The sequence below is a fragment of the Phocoena phocoena genome, chromosome 12 (assembly GCF_963924675.1).
Source record: "Phocoena phocoena chromosome 12, mPhoPho1.1, whole genome shotgun sequence".
Classification (NCBI taxonomy): Eukaryota; Metazoa; Chordata; class Mammalia; order Artiodactyla; family Phocoenidae; genus Phocoena; species Phocoena phocoena.
In genome coordinates this window covers 20,445,455-20,469,370 of record NC_089230.1, presented here as the reverse complement: position 1 = coordinate 20,469,370, position 23,916 = coordinate 20,445,455, and the positions used below count along the sequence as shown (strand labels likewise).

At 40.3% G+C, this 23,916-nt stretch overlaps 1 protein-coding gene across 1 annotated transcript in view; it reads left to right on the top strand.

The window, feature by feature from the left end:
• Nucleotides 1–4,744: 4,744 nt before the first annotated feature.
• The window catches only part of UTRN (utrophin), a 482,739-nt gene continuing 463,567 nt past the window's right edge, over nucleotides 4,745–23,916 (top strand). The window contains exon 1 of the mRNA XM_065888619.1: nucleotides 4,745–4,823. Coding sequence (XP_065744691.1) covers nucleotides 4,745–4,823 — 79 coding nt within the window. The remainder of the gene's footprint in view (nucleotides 4,824–23,916) is intronic.

The following is a 23,916-nucleotide window of genomic DNA, read 5'->3' as shown; positions in this document are numbered from 1 at the left end:
AGCTCCCCGCGGCGGGACAGAGAATGCCAGAAACGTGGAGAGAGCTCGGGCGAGAAGGTCCTCGGAATCCGTGTAGTAGCGAACGACCCAAACTCCTCCGACTGGTTCCGGACTCCGTCTTGACTCCCTCAGTCTTCCTCCCGGCTAGGGTGAGAGGGTCGCGCCTCCGTGCGCGCCGGGCCAGTGATCTCCAAGAGGGGACGTGGCTTCCTAGAGGGCCTGTCACACATACCCCAGCCTCGGGAAGGCGGGGCCCCGGAGGTGTCCGCAAGGACAGGGAGGGGAGAGGTTCCCAGCTATCCGCCTGGCAGGAAATGTGCTCGACCTCCGGGCCGTTGCTGCTCCCGAGGGTGGGGCTTTGGAGAGGTGACGAGGGGCGCTCGGTCGGTGAGTAGTCCCGCGCGGTCGCCTCTTCTGGTTTCCCGGACCCTTGGCATCTCTTGCTGCAAGTGGTAAGGTAATTCATGTCCCTTTGTGGCTCCGGGTCCGAGGCTCTGGTTGCCCAAGGCCCCTTTAAAAACCAAGACAGCACTAATTTTAGGCTGTGCAACTTTTAGAAGGCACGCTGTTAAAAGTGAATTTTTTCGCCAAGCCCCAGATTACCAAAGGGGCTCGTGCCAGGGTTGTTTCAAGGGGAGGAGAAAACGTGTCCGACTTCCAGGAGCCAGGGAGCTCTCACTTTGTTTTACGCTTAACTGAGGAGCCCGGGTCTAACCTGGGTTTAACAGCCTCTCTCACAGGGATGCCCCGGGGAGAGCCTCCTCTTTACCGACCTCCAGGTCACCTGGGTCACCAGGGCCTCGCGGGTCGGTTCTTCATGGAACTCCCCTTGGGACGGTCAGTTGCCGTAGCGGGCGTGAACCGAGTTCGGGGAAGCCTCGATTCCCGGGGTTCGGGCGGGAGCTCGCGGCCTCAGGGACCACCGGCAGTAGCCTCATCCATTCCTTTGTAACTTGCATGGGCCTCAGGAAGTCGGGTGGGCCCCTCCGGGCTGTTTGCTGGTGGGCCCGGGGCACGCAGCCTGCCGATAGCGCCGCGAGTCAGGCGAGAGCTGCTGGAATGCGAAGCTCCTGGGTGCGTTGGCTTCCAGAGGGCCAGGCGGCGAGGGCCAAGGTTTACGCGGAGTCATTCCCGCCCCCTGGACCCGCATTTATGGGACCGAGGAGACAGCTCTTTAACTCTCCTTCAGGTGTTTACCTAAAATTGATTGCCCCTGTAAACAGCATTAACCACAACAGTATGAACCTTCCCTTGGAGCGCTTCCGAGAATGAATGGCAGTTCTTGGCACTGGGCGGTGTCTTTTACCAAGTTTCAAGCGGAGCCGCAAACTCTGGCCCTCTGGGCTTCCTTTTCCACTCTCGCTAGCATTCTTAGGTTTTGGTTCCCGGTGGAAATGAATGAATAGTTTTTGCCTAAGGACCCACACCATATTTCCATCATAACTGCACATTGTTAAACATGTTTGTATTCTTACATTTTGTAATTTCCAAATTAAAACATTAGATTTGCCCATAAGGCCAACCCCCATACTTTCAACCCGGGTTTATTGCCACACACTCACGGCTTCTGGTCCATATGACAGCCAGAGACGTTCTGAAGAAAGCTGGTGAGTATAGGGTGTACTGGTTTCAGTGAGAAAGCGCTGGCTAAGCTGTGCAGAACATCATTATGAGGCAACAGAACTTAGAGCAGAGGTAACAGTAAATTACAACTCTAGAGGGCTTAAAGCTTGTAAAGCGATATCCCATTCATTTATTCTGTTTCTCGCCTAGCTTGGTGTGGAAAATGGCCTTGCTTCCATACTATTGATGTAGAAGTGGAGGCTCACACGGAGGCACATTGTTAGTGATGAAAGTTTGATCTGTCTTCTGACAGCCAATAATGAATTCCTGCCATGTGTTACTCAGGAGACCCCTGCCCATTAGTGGCACCAAGTGTTAGTCAGTGGGTATCTGTTACTGTTAAAATGGTCTTATGTGCTTCTCCCACCTTCCCATTCTTTCCTTGTCCTCTGCTCCCCCTTACTGCTGTATCTCTGTAGCATATAAAGAAGAGAAAATTTGAGAGTTTATCTTAGGTAGTGGCAAAATAAAATATTATGATGCAGGAATATTAATGTGCAAATGAAATAAAGTTCTGTGTGAACAGTTTACTTATCTTTTAGGGACTGGGAAAAGTCTTTGGAAAGTGTTGAAGAAGACCCTTGGCTAAGACCACTTATGAAGGAGAGCATTAGAAATATCTTTCAAAGGGAATAATTAGTTCATTTCTAATAAAGAGAATTTTTGGGGGGCAAAACTGATTTTCCATAATGAAATTTTATGTGCATTCTTCTCAACAAAGTTTTTGGTTCTTGAATATAATAAAATACACTTAAGAATTCAGCAAATCTTTTGCAGTTATGTACCTCCCAAAAAGAACTTAATTACATAATAATCCATAAAGTATAACGTAGTGGGCGATATAAAAAATGGAAAATGTTTTTTATACCCTCACAAAATCTGGCAGGCTGATGATCCAATCCATGTATCCTCCCTACTAGAGAGGAAATTGTTCCTAAAGCTTTAGCAATCCACCACAGTTTTCATGTGTGTCAAACACTTTAACACTTAAAACATTTTTCTAAGGTAATTTTGATCTCTTTATTATTAGAACACACCTTTTTCCTAACTGGTAGGGAAAAAAATAATATATTTTATATATTTATATATTATAAAATAATATGGTGTTTCCTTGAATGTCATAAAACATTGTAATATGTAAAACTTCTAATTATTTCATAAATATGTGAAATGAAATATATTACAAAATAATAATGCCACATGGTGTATCCTTGAAATAAAGAACTGAGTTGTTGTCTATCCTAGTTAGCCATAAACCCTGCTTGTGATACCTATTGTAATATGTGAATTAATGTCTGTTGCTTGTAGATTAATATTTGGATGTGTTGAGTGTTATATTCCCAGTTAAATGATTAATTTATTTAACTATCATTTGGGGTGCTCATAGGGGATGTTAGGATATAGCCAAGTCGCTGAACTTAACTTGAATTCTGATTCTGTTTGGATTGTTTGGGCATTGTGTTCCAGAAAGTACTAGGGCTATTATTATTGACATTCTTAAAGAAAAGTGGTACTGAAGGATAGAATCCTCAATTCTTTAAATTTTAAAGGTGCCTCTTACTAATTAATTGCTAAAGATTAAAATTATTTTGAGTGATATGTATTCTCAGCAGAATTTTCATGATGTATTTTCCAGAATAAAATCTGTGTCAATGGATATAACATGTAACCATTCAGATTTATATATAATCCAGACCATTCCTGAGATCAGACTTTTTTGTTATCTCCACTTGTATATCTCAGAGGCATCTCAAACTCAGTAAATCCAAATCACACTCATTATTTCTTCCTTTAGAGGCTCATCCTCCAGTATTCCCCAGCTCAGTGAATGACTCAATTGCCCAAGCCAAAATTGGGCAGTCATTTTGCAGCTCAGTATCCTGAGCGTCTCATATCCAATCAGTTTCCAAATCCGATTGACCTTTACTTAATATCTAATATACCACAAGTCCACGCACTTCTTTCCATCTACCCTTATTTAGGCCACAATCATGTTGCTTCCCAGCTTAAAACCATCTACTGAATTCCCACTGCTCTTTTTTTTTTTGGCTGCGTTGGGTCTTCGTTGCTGCGCGCAGGCCTTCTCTAGCTGCCGAGAGCAGGGTCTGCTCTTCTCTTCGTTGCGGTGCGTGGGCTTCTCTTTGCAGTGGCTTCTCTTGTTGCGGAGCATGGGCTTTAGGGCGTGTGGGCTTCAGTAGTTATGGTGCACAGGCTTGTTCCACAGCATGTGGGATCTTCCTGGACCAGGGATCGAACCTGTGTTCCCCTGCAATGGCAGGCGGATTCTTAACCACTATGCCACCAGGAAAGTCCCCCCACTGCTCTTTAGGAAGGCCTTGACATGGTCTCTAAGACCCTGTCCCTGGTCCTATCTACCTCACCTAGTTCAACAGGTCTCTCTCCTCTTGGCTGTTCTCTCCAAAAGCACTGGCCTTTGCTCAGATTCATGAATGCTCCATGATTCTTCCTGCCACTTAACATGGGAAATTCTCTTCCCACCTCTCTTTTTGGCTAATTAAATTCATCTCATCCTTGAAGGCTTGGCTCAAATGTCACCTCTTCAAGAAAGCCTTCTTTAATTGCCCAGAGCAAATCAGATTCTTCTTCTGTATGCTCATACTACTCTATGCTTCTCGTTTATACATTTGTAACATGTTAGTAGTATAACGAAATAATTCATTATATAATTAATTGCTTGGTGTCTATGAATTTCAAGATAGTACAGGCTGTGTCTCTTTTTGATAGTCATATTTCTGTTGCCCAGATCAGTGCCTTACACATAGTCTGTGATTGAATATTTGCCAAATGAATGGTTACTATATATAACTTTATATAACTGTATATGACTATATATATAATGTATATGTATAGTTTGATATTTATAGTCATATATATTATATAGTCATTATACATACTATAGTTGTATATTATAGCAATATATGTGATATGTTCTATATGTTAATATATATGTCAACATATGTGTTATAGTCATATATATATTTTTTTCAAATCAATACTTTCCCATTTCTCTTTAGGTATTGATGTTGATCATTATAGAAAACTGAAAGTCTTAAAAAGAGGACCTTGTAAAGTCTTTGGATTATATTGAAACTTAGCTAAGATGGCCAAGTATGGAGAACACGAGGCCAGGGCTGACGATGGGCAGAACGAGTTCAGTGACATCATTAAGTCCAGATCTGGTAAGTAATGGAAGCTTAAGAAAATGAATGATTTTTATGCATAAACTACTTAGAAGACACAAGCTTGGCTTGTTTTGTACTATTCTTGTGAGACAGACTTCTTTGGAGAAACATAATTCTGACAAATGACTATTACATTGTAAATGGTAATATAGTATCTCTGTATCCTATCTTAATTTCTCAACCCAACTTGGTCTCCTGGTATGTTGCTTGACATTGCTTGGTGAAACTGCTACCTGTTAGTTGATTGCCGTTCATTTATAAGAAACCCCTTGAACACAAAATGCAGCTTAAAAAAAATGATGCTTAAAGTAGGAAGTACTGTGGTTTCTGCTGGGATGGATCCTCTTGAATTTTGCTTCCGTACTGCCTTTCCTCCATCCCATTTGGTGACCATTTCTAGGCCAACAGGTGTCTTCCTACCTGTTCTTCCCATTTTGAAACTTCTTATGGACCTTCTCAGCACAGTTTCCACTTAGGTAATATAATGAACTAGACTAAGACAGATTAATGGTTTTCTGTGAACATTTAAATTGGGGACTTAAGGATACCACTCCCTCCCCCAATTTTTTTTATATAACCGAGTGCTTTTTGACTCTGGCTGTACAAATGAATCAACTGGAGAGTTTTAAAAAAAAAATGCAGATGCATTGTCTCCACTACAGAACTATTGAATAAAAATTTATGTATTTTTAAAAAGCTTCAAATACAATTCTGGGCTAGACTCTATGGGGAGATATTTTTGAGCAGGCAGGACCTTTCTGAGTTTTGAAAATTGCACAGAACTCCACCCTGGGTGTGACACTATACTTAAGTAACTTTGAGAGTTACTTTGGGCTATAAACTTACATCCAGTGTCACTTTAAAACCATAAAAGGAACCTAAAGTCTGTTTTTGCTGTGTGCACCATCTTTATTTATGTTAGGAAGTTATTTCTTATTGTATGAATCTGGAGAAATATGCACTGAAAATAAGCTCCAAATTAATAGAGATATACATTTAAGATACATTTCCCTCTATGACACTATTGTTGGTTGATTGGTAAAGATTTTGGTTATTACAGTCTTGGCTCTAAATATGTAGGTGCTATTGTGTAGCTTGAAGGATATTTTGGGGAGTACAGCTTAATATCTTATTTTAAAGTATGCTCTGAGAATGTTTTATTGCCCCCACATTATTTTTGATTTAAATGCTTTAGTAGTATAGAGTACTATGTTGATATAAGGGATTACTAATATCTTCTTAAGAGTATAGAATGTATATCCAGAAATATATAAATGTAACAAGGAGGAAAATGAACATGAGACAATTTAATGTATCCATGCTTGTCATGTTCTATAAATTGTGAGGAGTTATGTTATGTTCTTAAATAGTTTCCGGACCTCCATTACAGTAAGACCTTTGATATTTATAACTATGTACTTTAGCCATGTTCATAAAAAAGTAATTATATAAGTTTAAAAATACTGGGTATATATGATGAGTACCCATAACTTTCAAACTATTCTTTAAATTAAAAATGATTATTTCAAAAAAAAATGATTATTTCAAAAGACTGACTATTCTCATACACTATTGGGAGATAGTTGGGCAAAAATTATTACTTTTTTTAAAAAAATTTTATTTATTCATTTATTTAATTTTTTAGCTGCATTGGGTCTTCACTGCTGCACACAGGTTTTCTCTAGTTGTGGCGAGTGGGGGCTACTCTTTGTGGTGGCGCATGGGCTTCTCATTGCAGTGGCTTCTCTTGTTGCAGAGCACGGGCTGTAGGCGCCTGGGCTTCAGTAGTTGTGGCTCGTGGGCTCTAGAGTGCAGGCTCAGTAGTTGTGGCACACAGGCTTTGTTGCTCCGCGGCATGTGGGATCTTCCCGGACCAGGGCTCAAACCCGTGTCCCCTGCATTGGCAGGCGGACTCCTAACCAGTGCGCCACCAGGGAAGCCCTATTACATGTTTTTAACATATGCATACCAGTTGGCCCAGTAACTCTATTTTTGGAGTTTTGTTCCTAGGGAACACACAGAAATATACAAGTAAAAATTTGATCACAGAAAAAAATTATAAACACCATAAAAATCCAACATTGAGGATTGGTGAGATCATAATTTCCCAAAGTATTTTGAAAGCAGCGTAAGTTCTAATGTGTAATTCAAATAAGGATGTCATAGGCAAAATAATTTTAGGAAACAATGGTTAACCTACTCTGTTCCTTTTAGTGTAGGGCACTTGAATAAATCATATAGAAACTCAGTGGAGCTAATTAAATTAGCATGTATTCATAAAGTAGAAGATTATACATTCATAAAGATGTATGTGTATGACCATAGAAATATGTTCTTGATGTTACATAAAAAATATGTGCAATATGAAGTCATTTGTGTGAAAAATTTTCTTTTTTCAAAAAAGTTTAGCAGAGTGTATACTAAAATGTTAATAGTGGTCATCTTGGCGTTTGGGGATTATAATTTTTCTCTTTTTGCTCATATGTACTTTCTAAAGCTTTTCAATGAGCCTGTATTACTTCTTATATCTTTAAAGTATTTTTAAAGTATTCTTAAAAATCTCAAATTGCTTCGAGTGTTTTAATGCCAAGGTGATGACTATTACATTTTTTTTTTTTTCCTTGATGGCTCCTACTTCAAAAAACATTGAAAAGTTAGCAGTTGCATAGCTGAGATCTGAATCACATTCTTTTGGCTGGATTATGTTGCAAAAAGCAGTAGATAAATTTGGATATGAATGGGCCTATTAGTTCCAACCTTGCTTTCTGGAAGGCACTTTTTTGATTCTTTTAAGGTAAATATTAACTCAGTGGTCAGTTCTCATGTTACTCTAAAATTTACATGTTGAACAGGGATCTTTAGTTCAGATTAAGTCAAAGGAATCATCTACATATGATGCATATATATTTTTAACATCTTTATTGGAGTGTAATTGCTTTACAGTGTTGTACTAGTTTCTCTTGTACAACAGATTGAATCAGCTATATGCATACGTATATCCCCATATCCCCTCCCTCTTGTGTCTCCCTCCCACCCTCCTTATCCCACCCCTCTAGGTGGTCGCAAATCACCGAGCTGATCTCCCTGTGCCATGCAGCTGCTTCCCACTAGCTATCTATTTTACATTTGGTAGTGTATATGTGTCCATGCCACTCTCTCACTTCGTCCCAGCTTACCCTTCCCCCTCCCTGTGTCCTCAAGTCCATTCTGTACATCTGTGTCTTTATTCCTGTCCTGCGCCTAGGTTCATCATTTTATTTTTTTAGATTCCATATATGTGTGTTAGCGTACAGTATTTGTTTTTCTCTTTCTGACTTACTTCACTCTGTATGACAGACTCTAGGTCCATCCCGTAATTCAAAAAGAGTCATGTACCACAATGTTCATTGCAGCACTATTTACAATAGCCAGGACATGGAAGCAACCTAAGTGTCCATCGACAGATGAATGGATAAAGAAGATGTGGCACATATATACAATGGAATATTACTCAGCTATAATGCATATTTTTAAAGATCCTCCTTGGATGCGTTCTATGCTGAATTTTTGCTTTTTCATTTTTTTAAGGGAATGTTGTCCTACAGGAGAATTTTGATTCAAATCTGTTCCTATATGTTTCTTCCTTTTGAGGGACTAGCTGTGGGGGAGTGCATAGAGATTAGGGTGGAAAAGAGAAGTGATGTTGAGATTATACTGGTAAATTTATCTCTTGGTTTATGACGATTCCTCTTCCTCTCCAAATCCTTGAGTTTGGACAGTCTAAAAGCCTGGCATCATAAAAATATTGGTGCATTTTATGTTAAGGTATTAGGATTGTTTATATTGACCATATTCAATATTAATTTGCTTTATGCAGTGTATGAGGTTTAATAATTTTTTAAAGTCATTTTCACCATCTAAGCAGAAATCTGAAATATCAAGAGTAGGTGAGGACATAGTTTCATGAATATAAAAGTCATACATTTCTTTATGGTTGTAATACCTTTGCCTTGGATTTGAGTGACTTTTAGAAAAGAACTTGAAAGAATATGACCTTTAATGATTCAGGGCCTGGGCTTGGGTAAAATTAGATCTTTCCCTAACTTAAAACACGCAAGTCAAATTCATCCGTCGAGTGCATCTTTGATAGCCTGAATTAGCGGGCTTCAGAAAGTTTAACAATTTATTAAGTATTTTGAGAGTAGGCCAAGAGTAAGAATTGTTTTTAAGTGAAATATGTTGTCAGTGGAGTCTGTGATGCATAAACTTCTGCTTGGAACGTTTTCACCATGAAATAATAAAATGGTTTGAGATTATGTATAACGTCAAAGACTGTCCTCTCCGCTATTTTATTCTGTCAGTAGCTGACACTAATGCCAGTAACATAGAATAAGTCAACCTTTTCTGTTCTTCTCAGTGCTGGTGTGGTAAGTTTTAGCTCAAAGCGCCCTAAAGAGGGTAGACTTCAGGGCTAAAGACTGTGCCAGCTAGCTCCAAGTGGGGATTTTGACTGTTTAGGGATTAGAAGCAGAGATTCTCAGATGGGAACATTTGTTGAATGAATTAGTCGGTAAACTCCACATCGTTGTATGATTGAAAGCATTCTTTCAAAGCCTTTAGGCAGGAAGCCTGAGTGTAACAGTTTTATCATTTCTTTCTTCACCTTTTCTATTCTTGTGTAATCCTGGGATCTAATTGTTGAGGGAACCTTAGAGGCCCTATCACCTGGCCATGCCTGTGCGGTGGTTACCCAACATCTGCTTGCACGCCTCCAGTGATGGGATCTCACTGATGATGATGATGATAATTCTAGCAACTTACATTTACTGAACACATATAGTGTGCAGATGTGGTGCTCAGAGTTTAATCCTCACAACCACTGCTTCACAGATGACAGACATGAGCCACACAGAAGTATAATAATTTGCCACACTGGCCTTCTTTCTGTTTCTCCAAAGGCCCAGTCATGCCTACCTCAGGGCCTTTGCACACCCCTCTTCCCCTGCCTTTGCCTGATGGGCTCTTTCTCGTCATTTAGAGCTGGGCTTCAGTGTCACCTCTGAGAGAACTTCCCTGCTGACTTTAGAAAGTAGCTCTCCCAGTCATTCTTGACTGTATCACTATATTTAAGTTCCCCGTATGCTCTATCACTATCTGGTACTTTTCTTGTTTTTTGTGCTTGTTAATGTCCTTCCTACTAAATTTAATTCTACAAGAGTAGGGACCCATATATCCTTGGGACCAAGCCCAGTGTCTGGCTCACAGTAGGTGAGCAGTGAATGTCTATTCAATGAAAAAGGCTACAGAACTAGGAAGCACCAGAGCTGGGGTGAGAACTCAGGTGATCCGACTCTAGAAACCCTCATTTGACCTCTGTAGAGTGCCCAGTTTCCTAATTTACCAGGTAGTTTATTCTGTTGCTGCCAGAATGTTCTTTTTTATTTTGTACCTAAATCTATCTCTTAGAAAATTTGCAGAGTATCAATTGTATTTATATATCCTCTTCCTTCGTAGTTACAAGGTTGGGAGCCTGGGCTGTGAGACAGAGCTGCTCCAGGCCTCCGGCTGGCATCACAGCCCTGCTAAAGGAGGGCCGGGCCGATTGCAGGAGACAGCGTGCTGCTCCCGGCCCTCTCTGTTCTCTGTCATTCTCTGTTAAGAGTTAGCAAAGGGGAAAATAAGAGTTAGCAGTCCTCTGGGTGGAAGGTAGAAAAATTGATAATCTGTTTCTGACATGAATTCCCTTTTCTCTTTTCCCCTGCCTGCTGCTCAAGGCTTTTAACTGACCGGTGAAAAAAAGGTAGTGGATTTCAGATGCACTGCGATATGGCACAGTTTTAAGTCCTGGTCTGATGCCCAGATGGGTATCTGGCGTTGAAAGAGCTGGTAGGGGTAGGGGGAGGGAGAGAGAAGAAAAGAGAGGCCAGTGAAATAAAAATAAAATAAATTATTTAATATGGAATATTATATATACCAGGTTACATTTATAGCAGGCCTAAAAAGATGCTATGTTTGCAATAAAGTAAGCTTGCTTAACAAGATGGGGTTTTATGAAACTATGAGGAAAGTTACCTTATTTGTTTATCTTTTAGAGGCCTTTCTTTAGGAAAGACAGTGGTTACGTTGTATTTCCCATTGGTCTACCTCTTTCTCTTTCATTTAAAGAAATATCTGTGAGGGGATTTTCCTAAAGAGTTTAAGGGACTGTGAAAAATAGTTCTTGTTCTTGTTCTTGTTCTTCTTCTTCTTTTTTTTTTTTCTGAAGCTTTACTTGGCTGGAATACCTGTGCTTTGAAGGGAGTCTTTGAGCAGATTTGGTTTTTTTCCATGAGCCCTGGGGATTTGTGTTGAGGGACAGTGACCCTGGTGGAAATTCAACTCCGGCAGAGAAGAGCAGCTATTCTTGTCATGCGCATAAAAATATTCTCTGTGTTGGTACCTCATTATGCTGAAGTTGTGCCATCATAGAAAAGATTTCTGTATTCATGTGATTCTCATGACCTGTTACTGGGGTTGTGAAAGCTGTGTCGGTGATCTGTTCTTGAGAGAAAAACATGAATTGTGGAGAATGTTCTAAACAGTGGAAGTACTTTATTATATAGACAGAACGGAAAACTCAGTTTTATTGAGCCTTATTTGAGTCCAGATTTGAGCTAGATGCCAATAGGACGATTTTCTGGGAACAAGGGAACATGCAAGATCGTTGATTTTCTGGGAACAAGGGAACATGCAATATCGTTGATGGTTGTAAAAATTACTTAAAATTTTATTGCGAAAGATTACTCAGGGGCTTTCACATGTATTGGTTAGATTTTTTTTTTTTCCTTAAGCTGTTTCTGTGGAGGCAGAGGTGTTTCCTGTATTACTCTTTCTATTTTCTTGTATGCCGTAAGTGTTTAATAATGAATAGTCAGTTTAGTATTTGAAAGGTGAGTCAGTGTGAGTTTTTAATATATACTTACCTTCAAAATGATGGCTGTGGACTGAAGAATCTAAGCCGGATCTAGTCCTTTCACTTTTCTTTCCTCTGCTCCTCGATTAACACCCGTCAAGCGTGGGAGGCAGGTGGGCCCGGTTCCCCCGTAGCTCTCCGGCCTTGGTGCTGATGCCTTTTCACAACCAAACACCTGAGATTTCTTTATATTCTGTGGGTCTTCTCTGTCAGAAGCTTGGTCTCCTAGCCTAGCTAATAAGGGGAACTGTTTGTGTGTGGGCTCATCTGGCAGCTAAGATTAAGGTTTGGAGTGGTACAACCTCAACATTGGTTTTGAAAACTCAATTTACTTAAAAAAAAAAAAATTCAGTTTTGGCACAGCCATTGAGCTCGTGATATAGAGCAGGAGAATAACATTTCATAGGTGAATATTTTCAGATGAACTTTTTTTGGTAGGTGGGTGGTTGGCTAATTATGATTTCTGTCCAGTTCAATAATCTTAGCGTTGAATTATGTAACATTTTTTTTTCCAAAGAGGAGAAGAAAGCACATAATGGCATTTCTGATGTAGCAGAGAAATCCAACAAAAAATATGACTATGTCTCGAAAGTGGCACAACTTTGAAAAATGCCGTGGTTGAAAAAATCTCTTAGATCATCTTCCATAGTTTTAATATTTGCACATTTCTTCCATGCCATGTTCTAATTAAGATTTTGGTGTAGGACATTTTCGTGAAGAAGACCTGGGGATGGAGAATAGCATTTTGAGGTTAATACTGATTGATTGCTTCTCTTGCTACTCATCAGCTATGTGAGTCTTGTGATTTAATATTAGTTCAGTAATTACATAGATGTAAACATATGCTTTTATTTTGAAAGTCCGGTTTTGGGTTCAGCCTCTATCCGCTTCCTAACTCAGGCTGCTTGTCAGATTGACCCCTGGGGATTCCGATTCAGTTAGTGGGGTGGGGTCCCGGCATCTGGAGTTTTAACAAGCTCGGCGGGTTCTCGTTCTGTTTAGTGCCATTGATTTATGGACAAAGGAGGCAGGCTTAAGACTCTTGGAACCAAAGTGAAAGTGGTCTGTGCATTTCAAAGGAGCAGGGAGAACTATAGTCAAATGTTGAAGATTATTTCTACTTACAAAATCTTCTTTTTAAATAATTTTAAGAGGTGATGGATTTCTTGGTATTGGACATTTTTTTCTTTTGCCTTGTATTCTGAAGGGTTTTGGTCATGTTGAGCAAAGGTAAAACTGTGTAAAGTGAATCAGGAGAGTGATGAAACTTGGTGCATTTCTTATTGTGGTCTGTTGAACCAGAGGATCGTACCAAAATATTCAGCCCTGAAATATTTCTTCATGGAGCACCTTGGTCTTCAGCTTGGTGCATTGAACCTCTTCCTGCTGCAAGCTTAATGTCGAATCCTGAGTTCTTTTGTGGAGTCATCTGAACTTATCATAAAAATTTACTGTCTATCTTTTCTAACAAAAATTTCCAAGGCAGATGTGGTTTTGACTCGTGAGGAAAAATCCTCACATCCATCCTCTATGTTGGTTTTCTTTCGTTTTTTTTCTTTTTAGTTAAGTTATAATTTATTCATTACAATGGAATGATTTGCAATGAAAAATCACACATTCTTTCCGTATTGATATGGGATGATTTCTAAGATATGATATAAAGTGTAAAAACATAATAACATTATGCTAGTTTTATCTTTTTTTTTTTTTTTTTTTTGTGGTACGCGGGCCTCTCACTGTTGTGGCCTCTCCCGTTGCGGAGCACAGGCTCCGGACGCGCAGGCTCAGCGGCCATGGCTCACGGGCCCAGCTGCTCCGCAAAATGTGGGATCTTCCCGGACTGGGGCACGAACCCGTGTCCCTTGCATCGGCAGGTGGACTCTCAACCACTGCGCCACCAGGGAAGCCCATGCTAGTTTTATCTTTAAGATTAAGGTGTTACATATGTATTTGCCTCCTTGTTTTTGTAATTTTAAATAGGTGAAATCTAGTACTTACATTTAATATAACTATACTTTCTTTTTGCTATAAAGTAATTTAAAAATGAGTGAATTTTAAAAGATGAATAATGATTTTTTTTGTCAGTGATGAATTAGGAGTTAAGTGATGTATGGACCACCACAGCAAGTTCCCTAAGGATCTATAAATACACCCCAGAGGTCTTGGGATGTTCTTATATTCATTTAACCAAACCTAACCAAACGCCAAACCCCCAATCTCTTATAGTCCTTGAGTTATTTGCAGTCAAGTCTTTGAGCTCTAATCTTTAACCTCTTTGAAAATACAGAAGGGAATATTCATTTCTTCATTGATTAAATAACCTCCAGGGTGGTCTGAGATACATAATTGCTTTTCTGTAAGTCATTGTGTGGAATTTGAGATCAGTCTCAGAATTTGATGAGATCTATTCCTGAGGCAGTTTTAAGATTGAGGCTTACAAAGAGACTACCTGGTGAGGCCTGAGTGGGATTGATGATTTCTCTTTGAACAGAGACTTTTGTGCAAGTGTGAATAAATATTTTTTCCTTCAGTTTTACTGAGATATAATTGACATACAGCACTGTGTAAGTTTAAAGCATCCAGTATATACCTAAGGGATAATGATTTGACTTACATTCAGCATGAAATGATTATCATAGTAAGTTTAGTGAACATCTGTCATCTCATATAAAATCAAAATTTAAAAAGTAGAAAAATATTTTTTTTCTATTATGAGAACTCAGGATTCACTCTCTTCACAGCTTTCATATATAACATACAGCATTGTTAATTACATTTACCATGTTGTACATTACATCCCTAGTACTTTATCTTGTAACTGGAAGTTTGTCCCTTTTGACTAAAGTGTGGGTAAATTTTTTGTGTGTGATTTTTTTTTTTTGGATAATTTTTTTTAAGGCAAAATATACGTAACACAAAATTTACCTTTTAAAACACTCTCAAGTATACAGTTCAGTGGCATTAAGGTACATTCATATCGTTGTGCAGTCATCATCACCATCCATTTCCAGAATTTTTTCATCTTCCCAAACAAACTCTGTCCTCATTAACTACTAACGCCTCTTCCCCCTCCCTCAGCCCCTGGCCCCTGTCATCCTTAGGAGGAAGGCTTTTCAGATATATTTGAAACAAATAGACCACAAAATAAAACCAAAATCCACCCCAAAACAGATAGACTTAAAAACCAAATTTGGTTCTAGGTCGTAAATGATCCATTTCTCAAAGTGAATTGTTACATTGCCAGTTTAAAAATTATACTTTTTAAAACTGAGATATAATTGACAAATAGTATTATACGAGCCTCAAGTATACAACATAATGATTCAATATTTGTGTATGTTGTGAAACATACTCACCACAGTGAGTCTAGTTAACATATGTTCTAGCACCATAGTTGTAGCATTTTATTTTCTTGTGATGAGAGCTTTTAAAATCTACTCTTAACAACTTTTAAATATGCAGTACAGTATTATTAACTATAGTCACCATGCGGTATTTTATAGCCCCAGGACTTATTTATTTTATAACTGGAGGTTTGTACCTTTTGACCCCCTCCTCACTCATGCCCATCCCCAACCCCTGCCTCTGGTAACCACCAATCTGTTCTCTGTGTCTTTGAGATGTTTTTTTAAGATTCCACCTATAAGTGAGATCCTGAGGTTATTCGTCTTTTTCTGTTGACTTATTTCACTTAGCATAATGCCCTCAAGGTTTATTCATGTTGTTGCAAGGGGCAAGAATTCTATCTTTGTTATGGTTGAAAAATATTCCTATGTACATTTTCTTTATTCATCCGTTGATGGACACTTAGGTTACTTCCGTATCTTGGCTATTGTAAATAATGGTGCAGTGAACCTGGGGGAGCATAAATCTTTTCTACTTAGTGTTTTCATTTTCTTTGTGTAAATACCCACAAGTAGAATTCCTGGATCATATGGTAGTTCTGTTTTTATTTTTGGGGGGAACTTCTATACTGTTTTCCACAGTGGCTACACCAATTTATAATCCCACCAACAGTGCACAAGAATTACCTTTTTCTGTACCGTCACCAACACTTGTTATTTCTTGTCTTTTTGATAACAGCTATTCTAACAGGTGTCTGGTGATACCTCATTGTGGTTTTGTCTTTTTTTTTTTTTTTTTTTTTTTTTTTTTGCGGCACGCGGGCCTCTCACTGTCGTGGCCTCTCCCGTTGCGGAGCACAGGCTCCGGACACGCAGGCTCAGCGGCCATGGCTCATGGGCCCAGCCGCTCTGCGGCATGTGGGATCCTCCCAGACCGGGGCACGAACCCATGTCCCTTGCATTGGCAGGCCGACTCTCAACCACTGTGCCACCAGGGAAGCCCCTTGCCCATTTTTAAATTAGATTGTTTGTTTTTGCTATTGAGTTATATTAGTTCTTTATATATTTTGGATATTAACCTGTTGGAGGAGGTCATTGAGGGAATGTTGCTGCTGGTTGACCTGCAAGGAGGATCCAGGCAATCAGAGGCTCCTCACCCTCTCCCCATTCTTGGAATATATGTTCCACTCACTCTTCCTACACTAGGAGCTACTTCAGGGATGTAGCCTTGAGAGAGTAATGTGTTACTGAGACCATCTGGATCATATATATTACTAAATCCCTTAAGGACCCTCTATAAACTTAAGAATTTGGCCAGGCAGAGATCTACTCGTCTTGCTGTCACCAAAGACAAGCCTCATATGTAAGTTCCCTTGCTTATTGAAACTGTCACCTACCAATGAGGAGTGGTCTGCCTCTTTCTTCCATCTCTCCTTGCCCTTTGTGTATGGGGGCCAGTTTCAGATTTTACTCAGGGAGCTCTAAAGGTTGCAACCAACATGACCCCTTATCAGGTATATGATTTGCATTATACTGTCTTTTAAAATTTAAAGTACAAGTATGACTCAGAGCTGGGAGAGTGAATCTGCATCTAATTTGGTGTTGAAGGCTCCTGGCCTTATCCAAAAGCCACCTTCTGGGCGGGGTGGGGGGGGCTCTGAGATAAAACACCATGTATGCTCTAGTTTACTTTGTTACCGTATATAGTCCCTTCATAGGTGTTTAGAAAATGTTATACTGAAGGATGTAAAGATATTTATTTTTGTAGTTTTACATGTGGTATCAGTGGCCAGTTCTATAATATAACAGACCCTTCCTCATATGTTAAATCTCATTTTAATGCTTTGTCTGTAAAAAATTATCAGAGTGACTTGAATTATTTTAACTTACGTGTGCTTTTTCAAGAGATGTAGCCTGTTAGAAGAGTGTTGGTATTTGGAGAATGCGCACACATGCTTGTCCTCTGTCTGGGGCTGGCCTTACTGAGAATTTGGGGTAGCACAGATCTTATTCTAGGGACCTGGCATCAAGGCAGATTGCTCAGAGAGGGGAACTCATTTGCATGTATGTTTCAATGAAACATTTAGGGAAGTCTGGTGCTGATCTATCTTTCTAGCTGCCCCCAACCCCCCACCGCCTGCAGAATACCCTGTGAGGGAGGCCCCAGTCGTCCTTTTCTTGCCTTTGGGACATGGCTTGCTTTGTTTTCTGAGCTTGATTGTTCTTCCCTCCCCACTCCTTAGTTTTGAAACCCTCATCTTCAAACATCGGCATAAATGCCACAAAGCATTCTATTCTTCGATGGATCACAGAGCCACAATCCATGTCCTTCCCTCTTGTTCACTCTTTTTTTAAAATAAATTTATTTATTTATTTATTTTTGCTGTGTTGGGTCTTCGCTTCTGTGCGAGGGCTTTCTCTAGTTGCTGCGAGCGGGAGCCACTTTTCATCGCGGTGTGCGGGCCTCTCACTATCGCGGCCTCTCTTGCTGCGGAGCACAGGCTCCAGACGCGCAGGCTCAGTAGTTGTGGCTCACGGCCCAGTTGCTCCGCGGCATGTGAGATCTTCCCAGACCAGGGCTTGAACCCGTGTCCCCTGCATTGGCAGGCAGATTCTCAACCACTGCGCCACCAGGGAAGCCCTTGTTCACTCTTTATTTCTCTTTTTGGCTCTTCTTGTTTGTGTGTGGGTACATGATTTCCTAATTTGACCTTCTGATAGCCAGCCCTTAGCTTAGTTGCCACACACAGTAAGTGCTCAATAAAAGCTTACTGTGCATTTTAATGGTTTAATGAATCAGACTTGCTTATATACATACCTTATTCATTCAGCAAATGCTTGTTGTTCAATCCGTGTTGCTAGATGATGAGCCCAGAGGTGAGCAAGACGTGTGTCTCTTCTTCAGCTCTCAGGCTGGCTGGGAAGAGAGGCGTAAAGAGACATCCTTGCACAAAACCCGGCGCCATGTACTCAAGGCTGTGGGAACAATGGGAGGAGGAAGGACAAAGTCTTACCTTGTTGGGAAGGAGGGTGGGGCTGGAAAGAGAGAGCCTTAAGAGGAAAGCAGTTGAGGTGTGCCTTGAAGGGTGCATAAGAAGTAGCCGTGTGGATCATGGAGGAAGGGCATCATTCCAAGCTGATGGATAAGAGCAATGCATTTTGAGTCTGCAGCTGGTAGGTGAGTGTTGCTGGGACACGTGTCTCAATCAGATGACGGGAGAGGGTGGGGCCAAATTTTGAAAGCTCTTTTTTTTTGTTTGTTTTTTGTGGTAAGCGGGCCTCTCACTGTTGTGGCCTCTCCCTTGCGGAGCACAGGCCTCGGACGCGCAGGCTCTGGACGCGCAGGCTCCGGATGCGCGGGCTCAGCGGCCGTGGCTCATGGGCCCAGCCGCTCCGCGGCACGTAGGATCTTCGCGGACCGGGGCACGAACCCGCGTCCCCTGCATCGGGAGGCGGGACTCTCAACCACTGCGCCACCAGGGAAGCCCTTGAAAGCTCTTTTGAAGCATGCTAAGTGGTTTGATCTTTTCCCTGTAGGGAGCCACTACAGGATTTTAAGTGGGTTAATGTCGAATGGGCTCGGTATTGTTTATCAAAAGGATAACTGAGTCGACAGCACGAAAGATAAATTTAGAAGGGAGCAGAGCTGAAGGGCGGAAGGGAGCAGGTAAGAGTTGTGAAAATAACTAAGGTTAGAGATCATGGGGGCTTGGACCAGCGTGGTACGGGTAGAGAAGGAGTAGGGCAGAGGACTTGAAAGATCCTTAGTAGTTAGTAGCAACATGTATAAAGACACAATGTAAACTTCACTTCATGGGATTTGTTTTATATTTTTCAATCCGATGTATAGCTTTTCAAATTATAATTCATATATATATTTTTCAATCAGATGTACAGTTAAAAAAATTATAAGTCTGGGATTCCCTGGTGGTGCAGTGGTTGGGAGTCCGCCTGCCGGTGCAGGGGACGTGGGTTCGTGCCCCGGTCCGGGAGGATCCCACGTGCCGCAGGGCGGCTGGGCCCGTGGGCCATGGCTGCTGGGCCTGCGCTTCTGGAGCCCGTGCTCCACGGCGGGATAGGCCACGGCAGTGAGAGGCCCGTGTACCGCAAAAAAAAAAAAAAAAAAATTATAAGTCATGTTATAGCCCTTTCGGTATTAGCTCTTCCTCCAGAATTAATATTCTTTTCTTTTTTTTGCCGTGCCATGCAGCATGCAGGATCTTAGTTCGCTGACTAGGGATCAAACCCATGCCCCCTGCATTGGGAGCATGGAGTTTTAACCACTGGACCTCTAGGGAAGTCCCCAGAATTAATATTCTTGACTTGATTAATTTCTACATTTTAAAGGTAGTTTTTTACTCCTTAGCTACATTGACTACTGCTGTTTTCCTAAAGTATTGCCTCTCGGTCAGTTTATTTAGGTAACTGAATTGAATTGTTTCAATAGCATTTGTAATTTTTTCCATATGTATATTCTGAAAGAAAGGTCATGCTGCAAAGAAAAAGTAGGTTAATTAAAATGAGAAAAAAGTTTATTCATATTTATTTAGTATAATATAAAAGTTCTTTGAAAAGGTAGCAAAGAAAGGTAATATTAATCTCATCTTAAAGGGAAAATAATAATCTTGGACAGCTAAAAGAAAATCTACATGTGAAAAGAGCCTGGAAAACTATTTCAGAGGAACTTTAATTGGAGAATAGGATGTTTCATGCGAGGATAATGTCATCCTGTAATACTAATTTCAGCTTCAACAGATAGGATAGAGTAAATGCAAATTGAAAATAAATTAAGAACAGATGTTGAGAAATACCTTCCATTTAGGGAATAATTAAGTGATGGAAAGGTGATTGGAGTTCAGTCAATAAAGCTGAGATGCTCAGAAATCATAATTATTCAGGTAACAAATGCTTTTCTTAATGTGAGCTCTGCCCTGGAGGTTTGAGGAGTAGAAAAAAGAAGAGGTTATTATTGTCATGTTGTTTTTCTTTTGAGTTCTATCTTTCAAATCCTAATACAGTAAGTCCCCTACATACGAACCTTCAAGTTGTGAACTTTCAAAGATGCGAATGTGTGTTCACATGTCCAATCGTGTAAGTTAGTTCACGTGCCTGGCGTACATTGTCACATGCGTGCATCCTCTACAAGTGGTTGTGCTTTTGTGTACTTTATTGTACAGTACTGTATAGGGTACAGTAGTACAGTATCTTTATTTCAAGCCCAGGATATTCACTCGATGCCAGCCCCTGTATGCCAGCTGTTGTACTGTACTATGGTACTTTTCAAGGTACTGTGCAGTAAGATTTAAAATGTTTTCTATATTTTTTGTTTGTTTTTTATGTATTATTTGTGTGAAAAATATTATAAACCTATTATAGTACAGTACTATATAGCCAATTGTGTTAGTTGGGTACCTAGCCTAACTCTGTTGGACTTACAAACAAATTGGACTTACGAACGCACCCTCGGAACGGAACTTGTTCGTATGTAGGGACTTGCTGTATTTAGTGGGCTAACTTTAAATTCCAATATAGAAGCTTGTATTTCAGAATGGTGGTTCCCTTGACCTTTAAGGAAAAACAGAAGGGCTTACTTGAAAATTCTGCATTGTTGGGTTGTGCATTGTGTTTCCTAAGGTTTTGATTTGGCCAATTTAGTTGTCTCTCTAGGCTGTGAATATGGCTTTAAGATTCAGCTTTATTTTATGTTATGGAGATGGTTAGGGAAGGACTTATTTGTCTGTATCTACCTATCTATCTGTCTGTCTGTCTATCCATCCATCCATCCATCCATCCTATCCGTAAAAGACATTTTGAATAGCATGGTGTTGCCTTGCTCCTACTATATGGCAAGCACTTGGACTGGCACAGGGTGACTAAGACACAGTTCCAGGGGTCAGTTATCTTTCACCTAGAGAGGGCAGTTTCACAAGCTTTTAAGTAAACAGACTGAACAGGCAGTTAGAATTTTAAAAAGTGAAACAGCCCAGGATGCTGTGTGAGCTCCTGGGAGAGCTAGTTGATGTCTATGGGCCTCAGGAAAGTCACCTAGGGAGAATGGGTATCTAAACTAAGATCAGAAGAATGAATACAAGTGAGAGAAGAAGTTGGGAGGTGGAGGTGAGGAGGGCTGTTAAGATCGAGGGAATCAATGACATGTCAGAGGTTTGGAGGTAAGAACTGCAGATCGCTCAGTGTGGCTGAAGTGGGATGTGAGAAGTAAAGATAAAAGCTGGAAAGTTAAGCTAAGACCAATTAATGAAGAGTTTTGTAAGCCACGGTTAGGAGTTTGGATTGTATTCTAAAAGTAACCCTGAAAGTATTGTTTTTAATTTAAAATTTAACATTATTTAAAAACATACTGAAGAAGTCAATATAAGTAAATATTGATGTAGAGGAAATGATATACCAGATATGTGTGCCCTCATTTGAAATGTGTCAGCTATTATTTTGATGCATTTGCTTTAGAGCATATGTTAAAGACCTAATTATATCAACATTGATAAATCTTAAAACTAATTTTAAGTATAAACAAGCTGGAGAATGTATTGAATGGTACCATATATAAAGTCCAAATATCCTCAGAAATTATGATATAATGTTTATGTATTCATAAATACTTTCAAAAATACAAAAATGTTCATGGAAATTATAAACACTGAATTAAAGATTGTGGACTTCTCTAGAGATAATGGGAGAGGAGGGTCTTCCATTGTGTCTGTAATTCCTCAATGAAAATAAAAATAATATCTGAAGCAAATATGCAGTAATGCTAATTTGTAAAGCTGAGTGATGATTGCCTTAATTTCAGTTGTTTGGAAGTAAAATTTGAGACAGAAATTTGTGTGCCCTTGAGAACAGTTCCTGAAAGAAACGAGGGAAGAAGGTTTGGGTGGAGGGATAAACTGAACTGCAATTCAGTTACAACAGGGGCACCATCTGATTCCATAGGGAGCCCTGGAGCTGGGATGGTTCTTCAGAGGCTTCCCCAAGTGAGACCATGGTGTTCGGTCTTGGGACTCATGTTTTGACCTGTATACTGACTTTAGGCTGACTCTGGGAAGGAGATGAGGTGAAAGTTTGGCCAAGCCAACTACCTTCAGCCAATTGCCATTCCTGGAGTGATGCGCAGCTATGAGCCCTCAGCTGCCAGCATTTTCAGCTGCTGGCGGAACGAGTGTATGCATTGCCTTCTATGTAGTGCACCGTAGAATCCCTTACAATGATATACGTTGTGCCATCTTACTATTGTCTGTTTGCAGGTTTGAAATATTTCATAATTTTTCAAACCTCAGCATTAAAAAAAAATCCTCCAATTTCTAGGTACTTCTCAAACTACTCCTCCAGCACACACACACGCACACACACACACACACACCCCATAACATAAACCCCAATTCAAATATCTGGTCACATACTTACTATTTGTTTTTCTCTGGCAATTGGAGATGCCCTCCTCTCTCTCACTCCTGGTTTTAGAAGGTTTTGCCTCTGAGAGGTTTTAAACAGATGGCTGATCTGATCATATTTACTCTTTAGGAGAATAGATAACTTGGGTTGGGGCAGTGGATGGGGCAAAGCTAGAGGCCTGGAGGACCACTGTGTGACCATCACAGTTGAAGTGGGAGGGGTATTGTTGGCCTGAACTAAGGAGTGGTGGTTGGGATGGAGAAGAGGGGAGAGTTGGAAAGCTTTAGGTAGGAGAGAGCCTTGATGGGACAGAGTGGTAGGGAAGAACTCTGCTGTGTGCCTTCAACACCTGGCAGGTGAAGTCTTTCTGTTAAGGTTTTGGGGGGACGGAGATGAGTAAGGGGATGTATTCTTTCTTTATATCTATCTATCTATCTGTCTATCTATCATGTATCTACCTACCTACCTACCTACCTGTTATCTGTATCTCCCAAGAGAGTGGCCTGGACTGGGATCACATCCTTGAAAACTGGCAGCTGGAATCTTGACTGTTTTCTTCAGTATCTGTAGAACTCTCGTAAACATATCCTTAAAATTTCTCAAAATTTCATCAAGAACTGTTTTATTTCTCTTCATATTGGATTGGCCAAAAAGTTCGTTTGGGCTTTTTACAGAGAAACCCAAATGAACTTTTTGGCTAACCCTGTGTTTTCTGAGATTTTTGACTGACCCTAGAATGAGCATCTGGAGAAAGGGAAATTCAAGAGATAGTAGATTATGGCAGTGGAAGTTGAGGAATAAGAAGTGGTTTTTGATTTTTAATATTTTTAGCAGATATTGGTAGTTTACCCCTTGGGAATTGACTGCATTTATCTCCCAGAGTCATAGGAAACCGACTTGCAGATGTTATTCTAGTTGACTTGGTTAGCTTGGGGAGGGAGTGGAAAGGGTTATTAAAAAATGCTTGTAATGTGTACAAAATTTTTACAAATGTGCCTCTGCACATTTTCAGGGAAAAATTACCACAGTTTTCATTTTTTTCTCAAAGGAGGCCTACGAGTCACCAAAAAGTTGCATCTTATTAGAGTTTCCTCTTGTGGGGTTTCAGTCTTTTCTGATGGGAATTAAATCGGTGATCTGACATTCTGGCATGAGTTTGGGGACCCACACTTGCCACAGCTCAAATTCTGGGCCTTATGTTGCTTCTGTTGTCTCAGAGCCATTCAAACAAAAGACCTGATTGTCAGAATTAGGGTGAATAGACACAAAGTTTGAAGGGCAAAATTTCTGATAATGTTTGACCCAGTGTTGCATATAATGAATTTGTATTTGTTGATGAATCTTTCCCTTTTGTTGCTAAAAGTGGCAGATAATCAGACATAAATGATTAATTATCTGGTTCAGAATT